The following is a 17,264-nucleotide window of genomic DNA, read 5'->3' as shown; positions in this document are numbered from 1 at the left end:
CCCCGCGCCACAGCCCAGCCCCGGGGTGCTGAGGTGGCCCCACAGAGGCAACACCTTGCCCAGCGCTGGGGCACCTGCAGCCGCTCTGCCCCCGAGGAGAGCCTGGGCCTGGGGCAGCGCAAAGGTGCGAGAGGCAGCGAAGGTCCCATTTCACGGAATCACAGCACCATCCGCGCCTGCAGTCGCTACCTTGGGGTTCTCGGCCAGCTCCCCCGCCTTACCTGACAGCACGGCCCCCGAGGAACCGCAGCACCCAGGGACAGAGGAGAGCGGGTGTCCGGGTGTAGGGCGCTCGAGCTCTCACAGCACCCAGGGGCAGCTCTGGGCTCCTCGTAGGCTCCTGCACCTGGAGTTTTTAAAAAACAGTTCAGCATCAGCTCCCGCCAGCGCCCTGAACCCCCCTCGTTCCCCTTTCCCCCGCAGAGGGCAGAGCAGGGGCACGCTGTCGTGGCGCCCAGTGGGTGATCTCCAGCCAGGGGACCGGGCCCGCAGCTGCAGCTTCCCCCCGCGAGATGCTGCAGGTCAGGGCGAGCACCCGCGGGCCCAGCTCCGGCTGCCTCCCCCGGCCGTCACTGTCACCACGCAACAGACAACTTTCCTCCAACTGGCTGCAGTTACAGGACCATGGAAGGCTGCCAGGATGGAGAACTATCAGGGGCATTTTTTAATTTGTGCTCAATTAAACTGTGCAGAGCGCAGATTCTGTGCGCTTGCTGTGAAGCGAGATGGGAATTCCCAAAATAGAAGAAAGATCCTCACAGTGGTTTTTTTTTGCAACATTGTTATACTTGCTTCCCAATTCCTGATCTGCAAAACACTTATTTTACTAAATCACATACTGAATCCAGAATTCAACACACGTGGACACAAGGACATATGGGAAATGAAACATCATCCTACTGCTAATCCTTACAGGTAACACACACCGTCCCCCCTCTGCCAAAGCCACGCACCAGCTCACTTCAGAGCACAGAAGTTGTCCTAGTACAGCTTTTGAGATCTGCAAGCCCCAATTGTAAAGCATCTAATGTGCAGAGAAATTCTAATTCATGCTAAATAAACACTAACACTAACCTACGTAGGAAAACAGACTGGTAGTATTTGGAATTTGAAAACCAAAGTCAATATTTAAAGGAAGTCATTGCAATAGGTTCTTTCTGTTTAAATACACACTCTTCCTCAATTTCACCCACTCACTCGAAATTCTTCTCATCACAATATAGAATCAATCATAGAATCAATCATAGAATCAATCATAGAATCAATCATAGAATCAATCATAGAATCAATCATAGAATCAATCATAGAATCAATCATAGAATCAATCATAGAATCAATCATAGAATCAATCATAGAATCAATCATAGAATCAATCATAGAATCAATCATAGAAGGGTTTGGGTGGGAAGGGCCCGTTAAAGCCCACCCAGCCCAACCCCCCTGCCAGGAGCAGGGACATCTCCAACCAGATCCGGTTGCTCAGAGCCCCGGCCAACCTGGCCTGGAATGTTTCCAGGGATGGGGCATCCACCACCTCTCTGGGCAACCTGGGACAGTGCTCCGCCACCCTCAGCGTAAAAAATTTTTTCCTAATATCTAATGTGAATCTACCTAGATTAAAAAGTGGAACGACATTTTCAATGGAATCTAAACACCCGAAATGGAAAGCGTTTAAGTGTTACCACAAACCTTAAAATAGACTTATTTTTAACAGGACAGATTAAGCAGCAGCTGCACACTCAGCTTTTGTTTTCAACATCTTAAACGCCGGTGTGTTTTCTTCATTTACTCCATCTGCATTTGTCTATGAGAACCTCGGTGTTTTACAGTCTCTGGTTTGGCAAGTTGGATACGCTCACCCTGCTTGCTACAAACGCCTCCAACGGGATGCGGGACATGGCGGTTCCAACAATTCCGCTCTCATTCATTAAACGTGCGGGCAATTCCAACTGGGTTTTAGTACTGGAAATCTAACGTAAAACTCACACCCCAAAAAGAGAGAGATTTTGGGAATCTTTGGGTCTTTAGCTGAACATAACATATGCCTTTCAGTAGTGCCTAGAAGCAAATAATTTGAAGACAACAATATGAAATTAGTATTTTTCCCAATTTCTTTATAGTGAAAAATCATAATGAAAAGTATTAGGCCTTACAAAATAAAAGGCTTCGCATAATGGAATATAAATACAAATTCCTGCACAAGCAATTAGGTCTTGAAATCTGCTTCTGATAAAAAGAGTTAAAGGAAGAGTCAACACTTTCATCTGAAAAGATATTTATTTTGAGAACTTCAACTTGCACGTGTACAAAAAATTGACAAATTCAGCAAAAAAAACCTATAAAATGCTTTTTTCCCTAACGTATTAACATTATAATTTTTAAAAGGGTAAGAGTTAAGAAAACCAAAAATAGGCACATTTGTTCCAGTCTGTCTGCAGTAAAGTGTGATTAAAAAAAATAAAAAAAAAAAAAAAAATCCCTGTCTTGTTGAGGTATTGAACTGCAAACTTTGGTAATGGTAGAAAAAACAAAAAAAAACCAACCCATTCTCAAAAGTACGCCTTCTCGGTGTCATGTACAACAAACAAGGTGTTTCGTTAAAAAGTCAGAACTGGTTATTCTCCATTTCCAGGCAGAAATGCAGCAAAGGAAAAAAGAAAAAAAGAAAAAAAGAGGAAAAAAGTCATGTTACCATAGTACATCTAGCATCAGGAGGAAACCTGAACGTTTGCAGATCCACGCTAATCATATACAGCTACAGTGTTATATTTTACCCAAAGAATAAAATCCGGCTGGCAAGTTTAAAAAATTCAGTGCTTATGAAAAAATATATATATCTGGTGGTTCAGAGCCCAGTCTTTCAGAAAAGGACAAAAGGCACTTAAGAATGGCTTTAGTATATTCCACAATGGCATTTCTGGATAGAAGACAGCACCTGGCTGAACAAATAGGTCCCTAGTAAGAAAGAAGTCCAGCTGAGGTAGTACTTCATATTGCTCCAACCGCTTGGCTCTAGGCAAGCAGCTTTATTTTTTTCGATATATAAAATTAGCAGGAAATGGCTTTTGATAGGTTTCGTCAAATGTATAAAAAACAGTTCTTAAAAAAAGAGTAGCAAATAGCACTTGTGGTAAAAAAAGAATCATAAGCCAGGAACCATCTTGTATAAATTGAGCGTCAAAATGCTGCCAAGGTGATGCACAAGTCTACCTTTACGGCCAAATCCCCATCGAAGATTGTTCCAGCAACCAAGCCATTTTTTGGAATTGAAAAAAAAAAAAAAAAAAAAAGAAAAGAAAAAAAAAGGGCACAGGGGACACTCTGAGAACTTCCATAATCATTAGCAGCCCTACTGGAAGCACTTTGTAAGTCTGTTAAAGAAATCATTTTGTGCTGACGAATGGCAGTTTTGAGAGGGGAAAGAAAAAAAAAAAACAAACCAAAACATCGCAAAGTTCAACATTTAGAACAAAAACAAAATCCACGAACATACAAAAGGATATTCCTTGAAGTTTATAGTTTTTTTAAAAACAAGGAAGACTAAGGGTCTGGGAGAACACAGACTACTATTTTTTTTTAAATTAAGCCCATTGAAAACAAACCCATTAATAAGTTTGAACAAAAGAAAATTAGAAGTGCTTTACAGAATCACCGTCCATTGCCATATCCAGGAAAGAGCTGAGTTAGAATGGTCTGCAGTGTTTCGTTCACTTGCATGGTATAATTTTTGCCAAGGTCGTAGCGGCAGGCTGGACAACTGTACACATCAGCTTTGAAGGATCTGTCCAAACAATCCTGGTGAAGGACAAAGTAAAAAATCAGTTAAGAAATAGAGAGGTGCAGTTTAGCTTATTCTACAAAACCCCAATGGAGAAATTGAGATCCCTTTCATATCCTAGTTCACCCAGGTACAGCCAAGAGCTAGGACGGCCGAGAACAATGCAAGGCTGGCAGCTGGAGAGAAAACTTCCGTGGAATGGCACGTGCGCTTCGACAGAGCACTTCAGTCATGGACACAGCACTTAGGTACAACGGTGGAGATATTTCATTCAATTACATTTCTAAAGATCAACGGTTCCCCCGCAGCGGTTAAAGGTTGTTGAAGCTTCTGCAAAATACACTTCACGCCATTCCTCAAAAAACCCAGACAAGCCCCTGTACGCTCTGTAATACTGCTGGATCCAGCGGCGTCACCTCGCAGTGCTACGGAGCCCGCAGAGAAGCTCTCGTCATCTTTTAAAAGAACCAGATAGTAGCAACACAACAGTGGAATTTTCTTTAAAAGCACACTTTTCTATGCCAAAGAACTTCTATCAAATCAAAGTTTCCACATATAAACCTCACTCACAGTAACTACTAGCAAAAAACCCCAAACCAACCAGCTGCCCCCAGACACCCTCCACCTCTCTCTCACTGAACCAGTCAGCGCAAGGCTCGCTGGCTCAAGGGAAGGCGACAGCAGAGTTGCGTGGGGTACCCACCATGCAGACGTTGTGCTGGCAGACAGTCGTGACCGGCCGGAACACAACCTCCTGACAGCAAATACACAAGAAGGCTTCTTCAACTTTATTTAGAAATTTCTGTAAAAAGAATATTTTTATCAATTTATGGGTACTACTCTCTGAAAGATATAGCCAAAAACCCACCCCACATTAAATGCAAGGGATTGCTTCAGTCAGAGCAAGTTTTTCTACAAAGCTCAACAAGGAAAAAACATAGTTACATTAAACAAGTTCTTATCCTTCTTAGTGACCTCAAATACAGTGCTTTACAGTTACTCTGTGGATGTCTCCACTGAAAAATGCCATAGGTCTGAGGCTGTTTCTTTAATGCAGCCAAGAAGTTTGTGTCCAAGGATAGTACAGTAGTTAGCTGTCACTTCGTTACTAGGGAAAACCAAAACAAAACAATCAGCAACAAAACCCCCATGATATACCGGTCCATCTTTGAGAGCCTCTAGTACTTCATTCCACAGTTTTTCATTGGCTTCATCACTTTTTATAAGAGATTTTTGCTGAGATGTCAGCTTGTATGGCTCAACTTTAGTTTTCTTTGGAGTCCCTGTCGGAGAGGCAATGAGTTTTTCCTCCCCACCTGAAAGAAAACACAACAGCTCTTTAAACAAACAAACAAAAAGCAACCAGAAAAGAGTAACTAGGTAAAACGCACAAAAACCTACAAGGCTTTCTATATCCACTTGCCTACTCCACAAACCTGCTGATTTCCTTTTCCTCTTTCCTTTCCCCGGGGTATCAAACTCATCATCTCCATTATTTTCTTTTTCCTTATCTTTGTTTGCAACAGCTTCCAAATACCCTTCAGGATACTACAGGAAGACACAAAACAAAAAGCATCCAATGCAAACGCACCAGTTCATAGACTTACAGACTATCAGAGGTCAGAAGAGTGACCTCTGGAGGGCTGTTCCAGGGATTCTCTGTTTTAAGCAATACATCTCGGCTCTTGCAAAGCACTTATCCAAACTATAGAAATTCTGTGAGATTTGCCCATTTAGCCTCCTGATGTAAAAAGACGACAAACAACCCACAGGGACTGAAAGCACTTGTGCCCCCCTCAGTCTAAGGGGGGGCTGTCTTGATTCTTACACAAGGATCATTCTCAGTAAGAATGTGTAATAGAAAAATTCCTGCAATCCACCAAGTTCATTGTCCAGAGGAACCACAGTGATGCTCCAAAAGAGTACCTGCATTGTTAGGCCGAGCTTTTTCATCCTGTCCTTTCCTTCTTTGGTCCAAGGAGCAGGTTCTTCGTCATCCCTCCTAAGCAAGTAACGCCACACTAAAAATCCAGATTTCCCTGTCTCGGGCCAATATTTCACAACCTAAAAGAGTCAGATGCAAGTCCATCATACACCGTAAAAACCCCTTGGCCATAACCCAGTTATCCTTCCTTAATTCAGATCCTTCTTACCTTATAGATTCCATCATATCTGTTCCCTTCTACAGGAGCATATTTGCTGTGTTTGCCTCCTTTGACATTCCTCACCACTCGGACCGGCTTCCCAGCTCTCCAGTCCTTGGCTTCGGCTCCATTTTTGTCGTTGATGGGGGCACTGCAGTTCAGAGCCAGAGCCCTGTAAGGGAAAGTCAGTCCAGTCAACTCAGTGCACTTACCAGGCAGAACTCTTCAGAATCAGAGGGAGGATAAAGCAAAGCTTGCACAGTAAACCAGCTGCTAAGAGGTAATACGTGTAACTACACCGTTTTACTCAGAGCAACACCTCGATACAGTTGAGTACGATAAAGAGTAGCAGCGTTCTGGCATTGTGCTGAACGACAGCAATGGCTACCAAACAACTGGAAGCTACTGCCCCTTGGGAATTCCTTTTCCCCAGGAAAATTAACGTAGCCAGGCTTGTTTGTCTTAGCTAGGAACACTTTCTAGTATCTTGTATAACACTGAGAACTCTGGGAGATCATAATTAAGCCTCCTGACTGGAGATGACATTTTAAATACGCTGATTATTTATTACATTACCCTGAAGTAATTGCATGGATCAACCCCTCCACTCAATTCCTCACTTATTTGTAAGAGAAACAGTTCAGAATGAGAAATTATCTGATCTCCCAAGGTGACCAGTGGCTGCAAAGCCCTTCAGGAGAGAGTATGAAAACTTCTACACTAATTTACTTCTCTTTTCCTTAAGTTTCAGTCAATATTAAATTTATTTATTTACAGTTCTGCCTCATTTATAGTGCACTGTAAAAAGCATTTCCATTGTGCAACTGATCTGCAACACAGTTGAAATCTAATTTTGACAGTTTTTTCCACTAAGCCAGTTTCTTTTTATACAAACAGGACAAACAATTTTTCAGGTTGACAGATTGCCAGCTACTACGGTTAGGAACAGAGCGCGAATGTTGCCAACCTGTTCATATTGGTGAGTTTTTGATCACAGGACTGTTCCGCTGTGCGTTTGTTTCCAGAAAGATCACGCCCTCCGCTCCCTGTATATGTGAAGGAATTTCCATGATCCTGAAACGTACATGGATGGTTTCGACACATTCACAAAAATAATTCAATAAAAGCAGAAGAGTCTTAACCAAGTAGCTTAAATACAATATTCTGAAAAAAAGGAAAGATGTTTCCTCCGTGTAAGCTCCCAGACTCAATTAGTCCGTGGTCCTCTCGGATACTGCCAAGGGAGAAGGGTCAGGATGACAACCGCAAGAGTGCAAAGCGACCTCTGCCAAGAGAGTGGCACATCACCCACAGAAGCCGCTTGGAAGTGTGGAGGCACGTTCTAGATGAAGACAATGTGACTTGTGCCTCAGTACTTACACTGCCACACGACCTTCAGGCAGAATTAAGGCTTGAACGACTACTGAGATTTGTGGCTGTTTGACATGAGCTCTAACAGGCATTCTGGGTGAAGAGGTGGAGGCTAGTAACGCTCCGGTGATCCGTAAGAAGAACGAGCAGCAGAGCCTGGTACAGCCTTGTCAGGGTTAGGTTTGGCTAGCAGAACCAAACTGTATAATCAGAAACAGGACTTTGTTCTGAACGCTCGCCTGACGCAGGAAGACGTGGCAGCATATACCGTGAGACAGCTCAAACTGTGGAGGCAACGGAGACCCCGAAAAGGCAGCTAAGGACTCTTGGATTAAAAGCTGACGTATGGCTATCAAACTTAGTTTAGATGAGCCTGTTTCTCAGGTTGGCACACATTACTGGATTGTAGTTTTCCTTTGCTGAGTTTTCTTCCAGAGAACATAAGTATTGTCAAGATATAGAATGTAAAAAGTAACTAAGGCCAAGCCTTTGCTTTAACTACGAGGTAGATTGGTTCTCAGGCATAAATAATCAAGATTCACTTACTATGTCGTCTTCATAGCCTCCTGCCAGAACCAAGGAATAGGCACCATCATTACTTCTGCCATGGATACCTGCTACGTGGGGCCTGTGAACACCAGATTCGCTCACCTGGAAATTATAAAAGAGGTTTGCTAGGCAACCGCTGTCAACAGGCTACAAACAACACGACTACCTGTTGGTCTTGGATATAAACTAACCAATGACACTGCTTCCGATTTGTTTTGCATACGTTACAGGGTCAAACTGTTCTCATCACTATCCTCCAAAAAGCTCCAGGTAGAGGAAAGGAAAAGAAAAATGCTTTTAAAAAATAAGCCATTGAGTCTTTCAGTAAATTGAAGACATACATATCTTTTATGCTGTCAATTTAGAAGTTTGGATCTTTCTCACTGAGATTGCTTATTAAAAAGCTCCAGGAATTTTAGAATAATGGTATTACAATTAAATGCTTCTATAAAGGGATTGGTTTTGAAAGACTTGCGATAGCAACCTTCATCGAAGACTTGAAAACAAGACCTGAATAGTTCAGGGATTTTTCTGCCCCAACTTTCTAAAAGGAAGAGAAAAGTCTTCTGGTTTATATATCTAGGTACCTGACAGGGACCCTTACCAGCAGAACAAGTGAGAGATACCACACATCTCCAGGAGAAAGATTGGAAAGAGATGTGTTTGGTTTTTGGGGTTTGAGCCACCAAAAAAAGCACTGAAGAAAAAAAACCACTTGAAATGCCTGGGTAATGCAGCATTAGTTATGGAACACTTGATCTAGAGAAAACCAGAATTCTTTCCTTTCTGCACCTACATATCCAGTGACATACACTCCCAAATTAACTGTTTCAGGTTTCTCGTAAGAGCTGGATCATTCCCATTTTCCCCCTACTCAGCAGCTCAGGCCAGGATTCAGCTTCATACCTGAACTCTGAACTTCCACATGGTGCCGACCGGAATCCCAGGAATTGGTCCATAGTGGTTTGAGGGGACAATGGTACATTCCCTCGTGCGACCGACACACGCCATACCCTGTTTCAGAGAGCAAGACCAATCAGCCAAGAATTACAAGGAACTAACACACGCTATTCTTCAGAAGAAAACTGCTTTTGAACTGACCTTGCCCCAGTCTCTCCGCGAGGATGAGTTAGCGGATGCCATCTTTTGTTTCTTTTTACTTTCTTTTAATTTCTCTCCTGCTAAAACCACCTCACTTGCATCATTTCGACATTCAGGGCAATACCTAAAGTCAGCAGTCAATGAAAATTAAGTAGTAGCAAAGCCTTAAATTAAAAGAGAACTTCCTCAAAACAGAGTTATGTTACAATTCCCCCACGTGAAACTAGACAGGACAATGCAACAACTCTCCACAGTGGGATTAGACCTGTATCAGCCAGTGTCCTTGCACAGCCTTCTAAGTCATCGCAGATGTGTCAGGAAATCAGCTGTATCATAAAATCATTGTATAAACTGCTGAAACAGTGTATTTCTCTATCTATCTATCGAGAGAGTGAAATACCTGTATCTATAGATAGATAGTGAAATACATATATCTATCCTTATATATTTATCACCATATATATTTCTTATATAAAACAGTACATATCACCAGTCTAATACAGCGATGGGGCCTGTGGGCTACCTGTAAGCAACCCAAAAAAACCATTACGTAAGTTAAGCCTCCCGGCATCAGGTTTACATTTGGTTTATAGGTAGTTCCACTTCTCTTTGAATAGGCATATAAATCCCCAAACTAGGAAGATAAGTGTAAAACCCCTTGGCTTAAAACATACTCTCACTAAACTGATGCTCAAGAAAAGCTATGAAGTCCTATTAAAAAAAAAAAAAAAAAAAAAAAAAATCCCTTCACCTCGTACGGTCACAATATTGCCACCTAAGGGCAGCCTGAAGCCCTAGATCTCACATTCTGCTCCTAATTAGATGGTAATCACGATACTACGCACACATACTCAGAACTTACCAGTCCTCGTCATCTGGTATACTGCTAAGGGGAGGGTTCAGGCAGTAGATGTGGAAAGCCATATCACACTCATCACACATTAGCTGTTTATCTGGATCTTGTTTACCTCCACAGATATGGCAAGCACAAATTCTGCAGGTCTTGTTCGGGTTGTCCTTACAAGCTTTACACACAGGTCCACTTTTTCCTGTTCGCAAAAAGAAACCACAGTCTACTTCAGACTCCAGAAAGTGCCAAGGTGTGCTGGAAATGGTCAAAGGAGTCCTAGCTACAAGCATCTTGGAACTCTTAGACCTTTGATCCTCAAAGACAATTAGCAGAACATCAAAGGTAAGACTGAGACATGCAAGAACTATGCAACAGACTCACGTTTTAAGGGACCGGCACTAATTGGACAAGCACTGCCCGGTTCTTCAATTTTATAAATTTCATCCACTAATGAAATTCTGCAGTCATTCAAGGAATCGCCAGCATCCCTATAAGAAAGTGATAAAAGATCAGACTTTACCTGCACCACAAGAAACCTGTCATGGCATCACATCACCTGGAACAGCGGCATGACAGCATCGCCAGGAATCCAATCATTTTCATGCAATTAAAGTGCACCCCCTCCTGTCTCGACGAGAATCCAGGTACTTGGAGCATTCAGGTTATCATTACTGACTGTTCTCCCTCCCAAATATATTTCAGACTAACTCTTCACATATTTTATAGTTAAAATCAAAATCACTGTGGTGAGAGGAAAAAGGAAGAGTATTCTGGCAACTTGCTAAAATACATATACACACATATACTTTTTTCCACTGAAGCTGAGTCCTTTATACGTAGGCTCATTTTCTCCCTTAGGAGAGAACTGGAGTAATTTTTCATCATCTTTATAAAGTGAGAGTTCAGTCTACATTACTGTATTTAGCATAAAATATTACACTAACGTTTTTGTAAAACCATTATGGATAGTTAACAGAGTAAACACTTCTTTGCCTCTTAGCAAATACGGGGCTCTACATCCCCCCCGATCAGCAAGCCCTGTGATTCCTCAAAGTGTCCGGTTCCTCCAGTAGGAGTTAATCAAAAGCGCAGTTCAAAGTCAATCACCCAGAAAGGGCAGCCCGCTGCCTCATCTCTCCCCAGCACTTCTGTTGCACCACTTTCTTCAGCGGAGTCACTCAGACCTCATGAAAGTAGAGCTGGAGAATTCAATTTATTCCACATTGTGAATTTGCTTACCCAAGTAATATCTTGGCGTCGATCTCCCTGATCATTTTCGTTTCCCTTTTTTGCAGAATCTCCGCATCGTACCAAAAACCTCTCTCATTTGGTTCGTCGGGATTATAGTTGACCATCACCACCTGTCCTACTTCCAGCTGGTGCCACTTCAAAATAGTCCGTGCACGAGCCCGTACATCATTCGAACTCAATTCTACAACTCCATTCTCTGGGTAACTTGAAGTAGAAGGGAGGCACAGAGAGGAAAAAATCAGATTCAAAATTTATTACTTGCAACCACTACGACGTTAACTCGATAAGTCAATTTAAGAATCAGTGTCATACAACATACAAGAACACCATCAAGAATAAAATCTCCCCCACAGACAGCTAGAATTAGGCAGACTAACTCTGCTACTATTGTATCCCACATAAAACTTGGATAATGGCATTTCCTATTTCTAAAAACTCGTTCCAGCCCACTGGAATTCCAGTTGGAATTACAACTGGAAGACAAACTTACAGTTAACAGTACTCAATAACGTAACTACGGCGTCAGCCCAGTTCTGTTTTACCTTGTGGATCTCTACAATAAAAACTTCCCAGCAACATCATTATCCAAATGACTTCATTAGCCAAGAAGGTAACAAAACTCACTCTTCATATTTCACATGATATATTACATCTTCTTCAGGAACGCTTGTCGGCTGATCAGGATCCGCGCAACTGTCAGACGATTCATTTGTAGGTTTTCTTCTGGTTACATTTACAACCTGGGCTTCGAACCACGCCCCCATATTCATATCTCGAGCATCGACCAAGTCATTGATCTACGCAAAGCAAAACATACAGCTCAGCAAAACGGATTTTCAAGTTGAGCATTAATTTCCAAGTCTACTTGAAGATTTAACCATCTCAAGAACTTCACCATTATCAAGATTTTTAACAGATCTTAAAAATTAAGGTTTCCTGATCCTGTTGTGCAGCCCTAAGTCTTCTCAGGTTGAACCTCTAAGGCTAAAAATCCATTCCATGCCAACATGTGTATCCAGCTTTCTGATCAGTACAAACCACTATTAGTTACTCTACAGACCTTCAAAACCGTCTTGCTCATAGTCTGGCAAAGAAACCACTAGATCTGTAATAAAATCCATCGAAACAGACAAGTAAAGCGACTCTGAACAGCTGGTTGGTATTTGCTTTTGTTCATTCAATACAATTCAGCTTTGACCAATGCAGTGACTCCAAGCAAAAATATTGGGAGAATTTTTTAAATCTAACCGAGCACTGGGGATTTTTTTTTTTGCCTTTTTTCATTTTTTTGTCTTTTTTTTTAAGCAATTAACATACTGCAGTTTTAGTCAAAAGAATAAAATGAAAAATAATACATTTTGACCTACAAGATGCTGTATTTAATTGGTTTGTGGGTTGGTGGGTATGTTTTTTGTTTGTTCTTGGAGGGTCTAAGAAAAAAAAAAAAAAAGAAAAAAAAAAAGAAAAGAAAAAGAAAACACCCACACAGTTGGGGCATTAAAGACTTGCAGAAATTCTCAACCACAGAGAACAATTCCCCTCCCAAAGTGCAGTTTAAATAATCTTCAGTTTTACAACGACTCACCTTATAGAGGCCAAATCCCGGGTCAGTCCAGTCAGGCTGCGCCGCTGTGCTCGGCTGTCCCTCCAGTTCCAAGGCACCTTCTCCGTTGTGAGAGCTTTTGTCCGATTCGCTTTGGCCTGAGCCGCAGCCAGAGTCTGTGTCCGAGAGTTCAGAATCCTTTTCCTTGCTAACAGCAGGAAGCACTGCTGGGCTTTGTCTGACCAGGAGTTGAACAATATCATTCAGTCCAACGCTGTAATCGAAAAGGGAGTGACCATCCTCCATCTACAGGGGAAGCATCGAAATCATCTGGTCATTTGATTCAGAGATTTCCCAATTCCAAACCACCCATCACGCTGCAATACTCTATGCGCCAAGAAAGACCGCGTTGCTTGAAAACCGTTAACAACCAAGGAAGTTGGTGGTTCTTCAGCATCACAGTTACTTCTAGATTGTTCTTACTATTTAAAATGTTCTTTTTTCAATGGACTCTACAAGCTCAAGGACAGGACTTCCAAGCTGCGGTAGACTTGCTACCCAGATTAAGCCACGGCTTTCTGGGACATCTGAAAAGCTCTGCAGTACATTCCCTAGAAATCATCAATTCTGGGAAGAAGGACTTTAAGAACTACAGATCCCCTACATTCCGATCAGGATTTAAAGATAATTCCACACTACCTACAAACTCAGAAGTTCTTTCTTCCTTAATTCGACACATCCTGTAACACAAACTAGTCTCTAGATTGTAACCACGCACGTCCCAAATTATTGTTACAACATTGCTCTGTTAAATGTGGCCAAAAGTAGAAGCCAAAGAGTTAATCACCTACTTTTCTCTGGGCAGGCACACAATTTTTCCATCAAAAGTAAAATCAAGAAAGATCCAATTCAACTTGAAACTACCCAATCACTTTTTAGCATAAGCCAGGCATGTCCTAATTTCACACCCTCTCTCATTTTAAGAGTTTATTTTGCAAGTCTGGCATCATGTGTAGTCAAATCAAGATCCTATCCCAGCTAAGAGAAGCACAGAGGATCAAACAGGTCGCTCAGCTACCCTTTGAGAACTCTAAGGAGCACTACCATTTTAGAGTTAAAATGTAATACTGGAGACCACAGCGCAGTTAGAAGTTTAGACAAGCTTCACCACATATTTAAGGTCTGACTAAGAAATTATACAGGAAATGATCGTCTCCTTCCAGCCCAAACCACCAGAAAAAGCAATCCCAAGAGCTTTGTTCTCTATCAGGGGGAAACAGAGCAAAACCACAAAAATTCACATTTCACAGGAATCACTACGATAATTCAATTCTGATTTATGGCATAAAATGGCTACGGAACAATCCCTGGAAATCTGACTGCACAGGAAGCGATCTGGACTTTTTCTGGTTTAGAGATGAAAACTCATCGAGATGCACACGAGCAAACCAGAAATGGGTTGTTTTTTTCTTAGCAGAGAGACAGCATCACAAACATGGCATCGTTATCAACAGCAGTTATCGCCAAGGAACAGGAGTACGGCAGGTGCAAACAGAAGTGGAAAAGCAGAGAACACCAACAGGACGTGAAACCACAGGAGTTCAAAGGACAGCCTGAAAGGAGCACAAGCATCTGAAGATGTACCTCCAACAAAGGAGGCAGTTGTTTTTTTAATTAACGAGTATTTTCCTAATTTTAAAGTTTTATCTAATTTTAACATTTCTAATGAGTCAAAAAGCCAGACAAAGCACGAATGGGCACAGCAGCGGAAGGATGACTAAGAGAGGTTAGATCACCCTGGATAAATGTTTCTGTCTAAACCCACACCTAACCTAAGCCTACTGGAATTGCCCAAAGCGGAATTATCTCTGCAAGGCATCTGCATCCTTACTGGAAAAAAAAAAAAAAAAATAAAAATAAAAATTATCACTTCTACATCTGCACTGACTCCAGTGTAAGCAAGGCTGACGGCTGCTCTGTGCCCTGGACCAATCCTCCCTTATCACTGCATCTACAACCACAAATGGGTAATTACTGCAGCCAAATTAACACAAGAGAAACGAAGTAACACAAGCCCTTCAGAGATGCCACATATTCCTACAAGCCGCTTTTTTTTTTTTTTTTTTACTACTGCTGGTACCTGAGCTTGTTAGATTAATAGCCCAGGTCTATTTCCATATCCTACAGTCACAGCTAATGATGTAATGATGCTAATTATGATGTACAGCTGGCTCTAGTCATCCAAAAGTGGAGGGAAAAGCGGAAAAAAAGCAATGAGAAGAAATTGTCTAACTCCACCCATCTCACAGTATGCCAGCTGCAGTCTAGCGTGCCCCGCTATTTCTGAAATTAATTGCTTTGAACAGCCAACTACCAGTTCAGAAGTTTCTTTAAGATAAAAGGTTTAACAGTGCAGAACTACACAGGGTATGGAAAATGTATTTGGAAACGGTTTCAGTTGTCTTTAGTACTAATTTAGATACATTATTAAGTCATGTGGGAAAAAACCCCAGTTGTCGTACAACGGCAGCAGTAAACATACTGTTGAGAATGCAATAATACGCTGAGGCACTTGGGATTTTACAGCGAGTTCTGTAACTAATGAGATTTTGATGTGAGAGCAGAAAAAACTTAAAAGTCACGAGCTGCTATCCCAATTTACAAAGAAAAACGGGAAATGCGATCTTTCAGCGGTAAAACTCGCAAGGCTCAAAAACTTGAAGCGCTTTTAAGACCACAAAAAGCCCTGGTAACATCTGCATTTTCAGAGACTTCGTCAAGGCAGTGTCAGGATAGAAAAGCAACGCATCAGACGGAAAAATAACGAGGGAAAAAACAAACAAACAAAAAATATTAAAATTAGATTTTAAAAGCTCGCTATCTCGCTGGCTCCTCTCCTTGCGGACCCGAGCAGCAGGGAAGGGAGCTCGGGAGTCACTAGATGGCAGCAAAACATCCCACTTTCACACAATTTAAAAAAAAATTGAAATATCCCTCCTCAGCTGGCTGGGGATAGGTTTAGGGGGGCGGGGGCGGGCGGGGGGGGCCCGCAGCCGCTAAAGCGGCTGCGGGCACCCCCCCGCCCGCCCCCGCCCCCCCGTTGCTGAGGGGCTGGGGCTGTCAAAGCTCCCCCCGCCGCGTCGGTACCTGCTTGCCGCGGTAGAAGAGCCGTTGCCGGTGGGGCTCGATACCGAAAACCTCGTGTATCCGTAGGCGCAGCTCCTCCACCTTGGTGAGTTTGGAGAGGGAATCCACGCGGTGGGTCTCCTTCCCGTCCATGGTACGCACCTGGATCCACATGGCGCCGGTCCTTTTCACAGCGGGAGAGAGCGAACGGTGTTTTAAAAAAAAAAATAATAAAAAAAAAAGCGACGGTAACTGGTCAGAATTCGGCCCGCCGGGCACCGTCACCGCTCAACCTACCGCGCCGTCCCCGGCCCCGCCGCCCGGCCCGCCAGCCAGCCAGCCGGCCGGCCCGCCCTCCCTTTACCTCCCCCACGCTATTGGTCCACAGCCCGGCCGGTTCCAGCTGCAATTGGTTACTGGAGGTTTTAAGTCCCGCCCCTCCCACGCTGAGCCTAACGGCTTCGGTTGCGCTCGTCCCCCCCTCTGCCGCCTCGCGGGCGGGCGGTGCGCGCCAACTGTATCTCGCGCCACAATTGAAAAGCTGTCCCCCCGCCCTGCGCGGCTGGGGCCCAAGTCTCGCGAGATCATGCAAATGAGGGCGGCGAGGTGGGGGGTGTGTGGGAGAGCGGGCGGTCCTAAAGGGGCCGTCACCAGCCGGCGGCCCCCCACCCTCCCACCGCGACCCAGCGGGAGCTCCCCGCGGGGCAAGGCGGGGAGGCAGCAGCCCCGCAACCCGCATACTCGGCGCGGGGAAGCGGGAACCGCTTTCGTTCCGATCCCAGAAAAAACCGAGGGGTGCCAGCGGCCGCCCCTGGACCCGGCCCGGTCTGCAACAGCCCCGAGAGCGGAGCGGAGCCCCTCACCGGCCCCGCTGGCCACCACCCGTCCCGTTGCCCTCCCGCGGTCCCGTTTCGGGGGTGGAAGGTCGATCCTGCTGCCACAGCCCCCGAGCGACGCGTCCCGCCAACCGGCACCGGAGCGCTCCCCCCCCGGGGGAGACCGGCCCCGAGCCGGGCGGGGAGCAGCGGCCCCGCGCACCGTGCCCCGGCAGCTGTCACCGGCTCGGGCGGGGGGGGGGACGGGCCCCCTCCGCCATCCTCCCCCTCCCGGTGCCACCGGCCGCTCCCGGTGCCGCGGCGGGACGGGGCTGGGGTGGGGGGTCGCGGCCCGGCGGGACTCACCGGCGTGGCGGTGCTGGAGACCGGTACCGCGCTGCGCCCGCCGACCCGCGCTCTCCCCGGGCTTTGGAGTTTGGCGCGGAAAAGCCCCGTGCGCGGCGGGCGCCCGCCCATTGGCCGCCGCTGGCGGGAACGAGCGGCCGGGGCGGGGCCGCCGCCACCTCCCGGGGAGGGGGAGCGGGGGGGGGGGGCGGGGGGGGGAGACGGGGGCCGACCGGAACCGGCGCTCCCCGGGGGCGGCACCGGGGATCCCCGGCGAGCGGGCCGGCGCCTGCTGCTCCGCTGCCCATGGTGGGGGGGGGGGGGGGGGTGCAAAAAACCCCCCCAAATTCCCGAGGCGCCGGGAAAGCCCCTCACCCTCCGGGGCCGCGGC

At 45.0% G+C, this 17,264-nt stretch overlaps 1 protein-coding gene across 1 annotated transcript; it reads right to left on the bottom strand.

Moving 5' to 3' along the window:
- Window positions 1-2,313: 2,313 nt before the first annotated feature.
- Window positions 2,314-15,893, bottom strand: UHRF1 (ubiquitin like with PHD and ring finger domains 1). The gene is made up of 16 exons (XM_086767163.1): window positions 15,735-15,893; window positions 12,630-12,893; window positions 11,669-11,841; window positions 11,033-11,248; window positions 10,175-10,281; window positions 9,806-9,992; window positions 8,944-9,067; window positions 8,749-8,856; window positions 7,840-7,944; window positions 6,890-6,996; window positions 5,932-6,094; window positions 5,705-5,842; window positions 5,215-5,326; window positions 4,937-5,094; window positions 4,482-4,580; window positions 2,314-3,795 (listed from the first exon to the last, which is right to left on the bottom strand). Exons 1-16 carry the CDS (start codon window positions 15,885-15,887, stop codon window positions 3,649-3,651), a joined length of 2,361 nt encoding a protein of 786 aa, XP_086623289.1. The 5' UTR covers window positions 15,888-15,893; the 3' UTR covers window positions 2,314-3,648.
- Between the last annotated feature and the right edge of the window lie 1,371 nt (window positions 15,894-17,264).

This window comes from Chlamydotis macqueenii, chromosome 26 (genome assembly GCF_036417535.1).
Source record: "Chlamydotis macqueenii isolate bChlMac1 chromosome 26, bChlMac1.mat, whole genome shotgun sequence".
Lineage (NCBI taxonomy): Eukaryota > Metazoa > Chordata > Aves > Otidiformes > Otididae > Chlamydotis > Chlamydotis macqueenii.
This window is presented reverse-complemented; position numbering and strand designations above follow the sequence as displayed.

Coding starts and splice junctions, on each gene's coding strand:
- UHRF1 (XM_086767163.1), bottom strand. CDS start 15,887: ATGTGGATCCAGGTGCGTACCATGGACGGGAAGGAGACCCACCGCGTG. Junction 10,282..11,032: donor GACGCCAAGATATTACTTGG/GTAAGCAAATTC, acceptor ACTTTCTTATAG/GGATGCTGGCGATTCCTTGA. Junction 5,095..5,214: donor GAGGAAAAGGAAATCAGCAG/GTTTGTGGAGTA, acceptor GTTTTCTTTCAG/GTGGGGAGGAAAAACTCATT.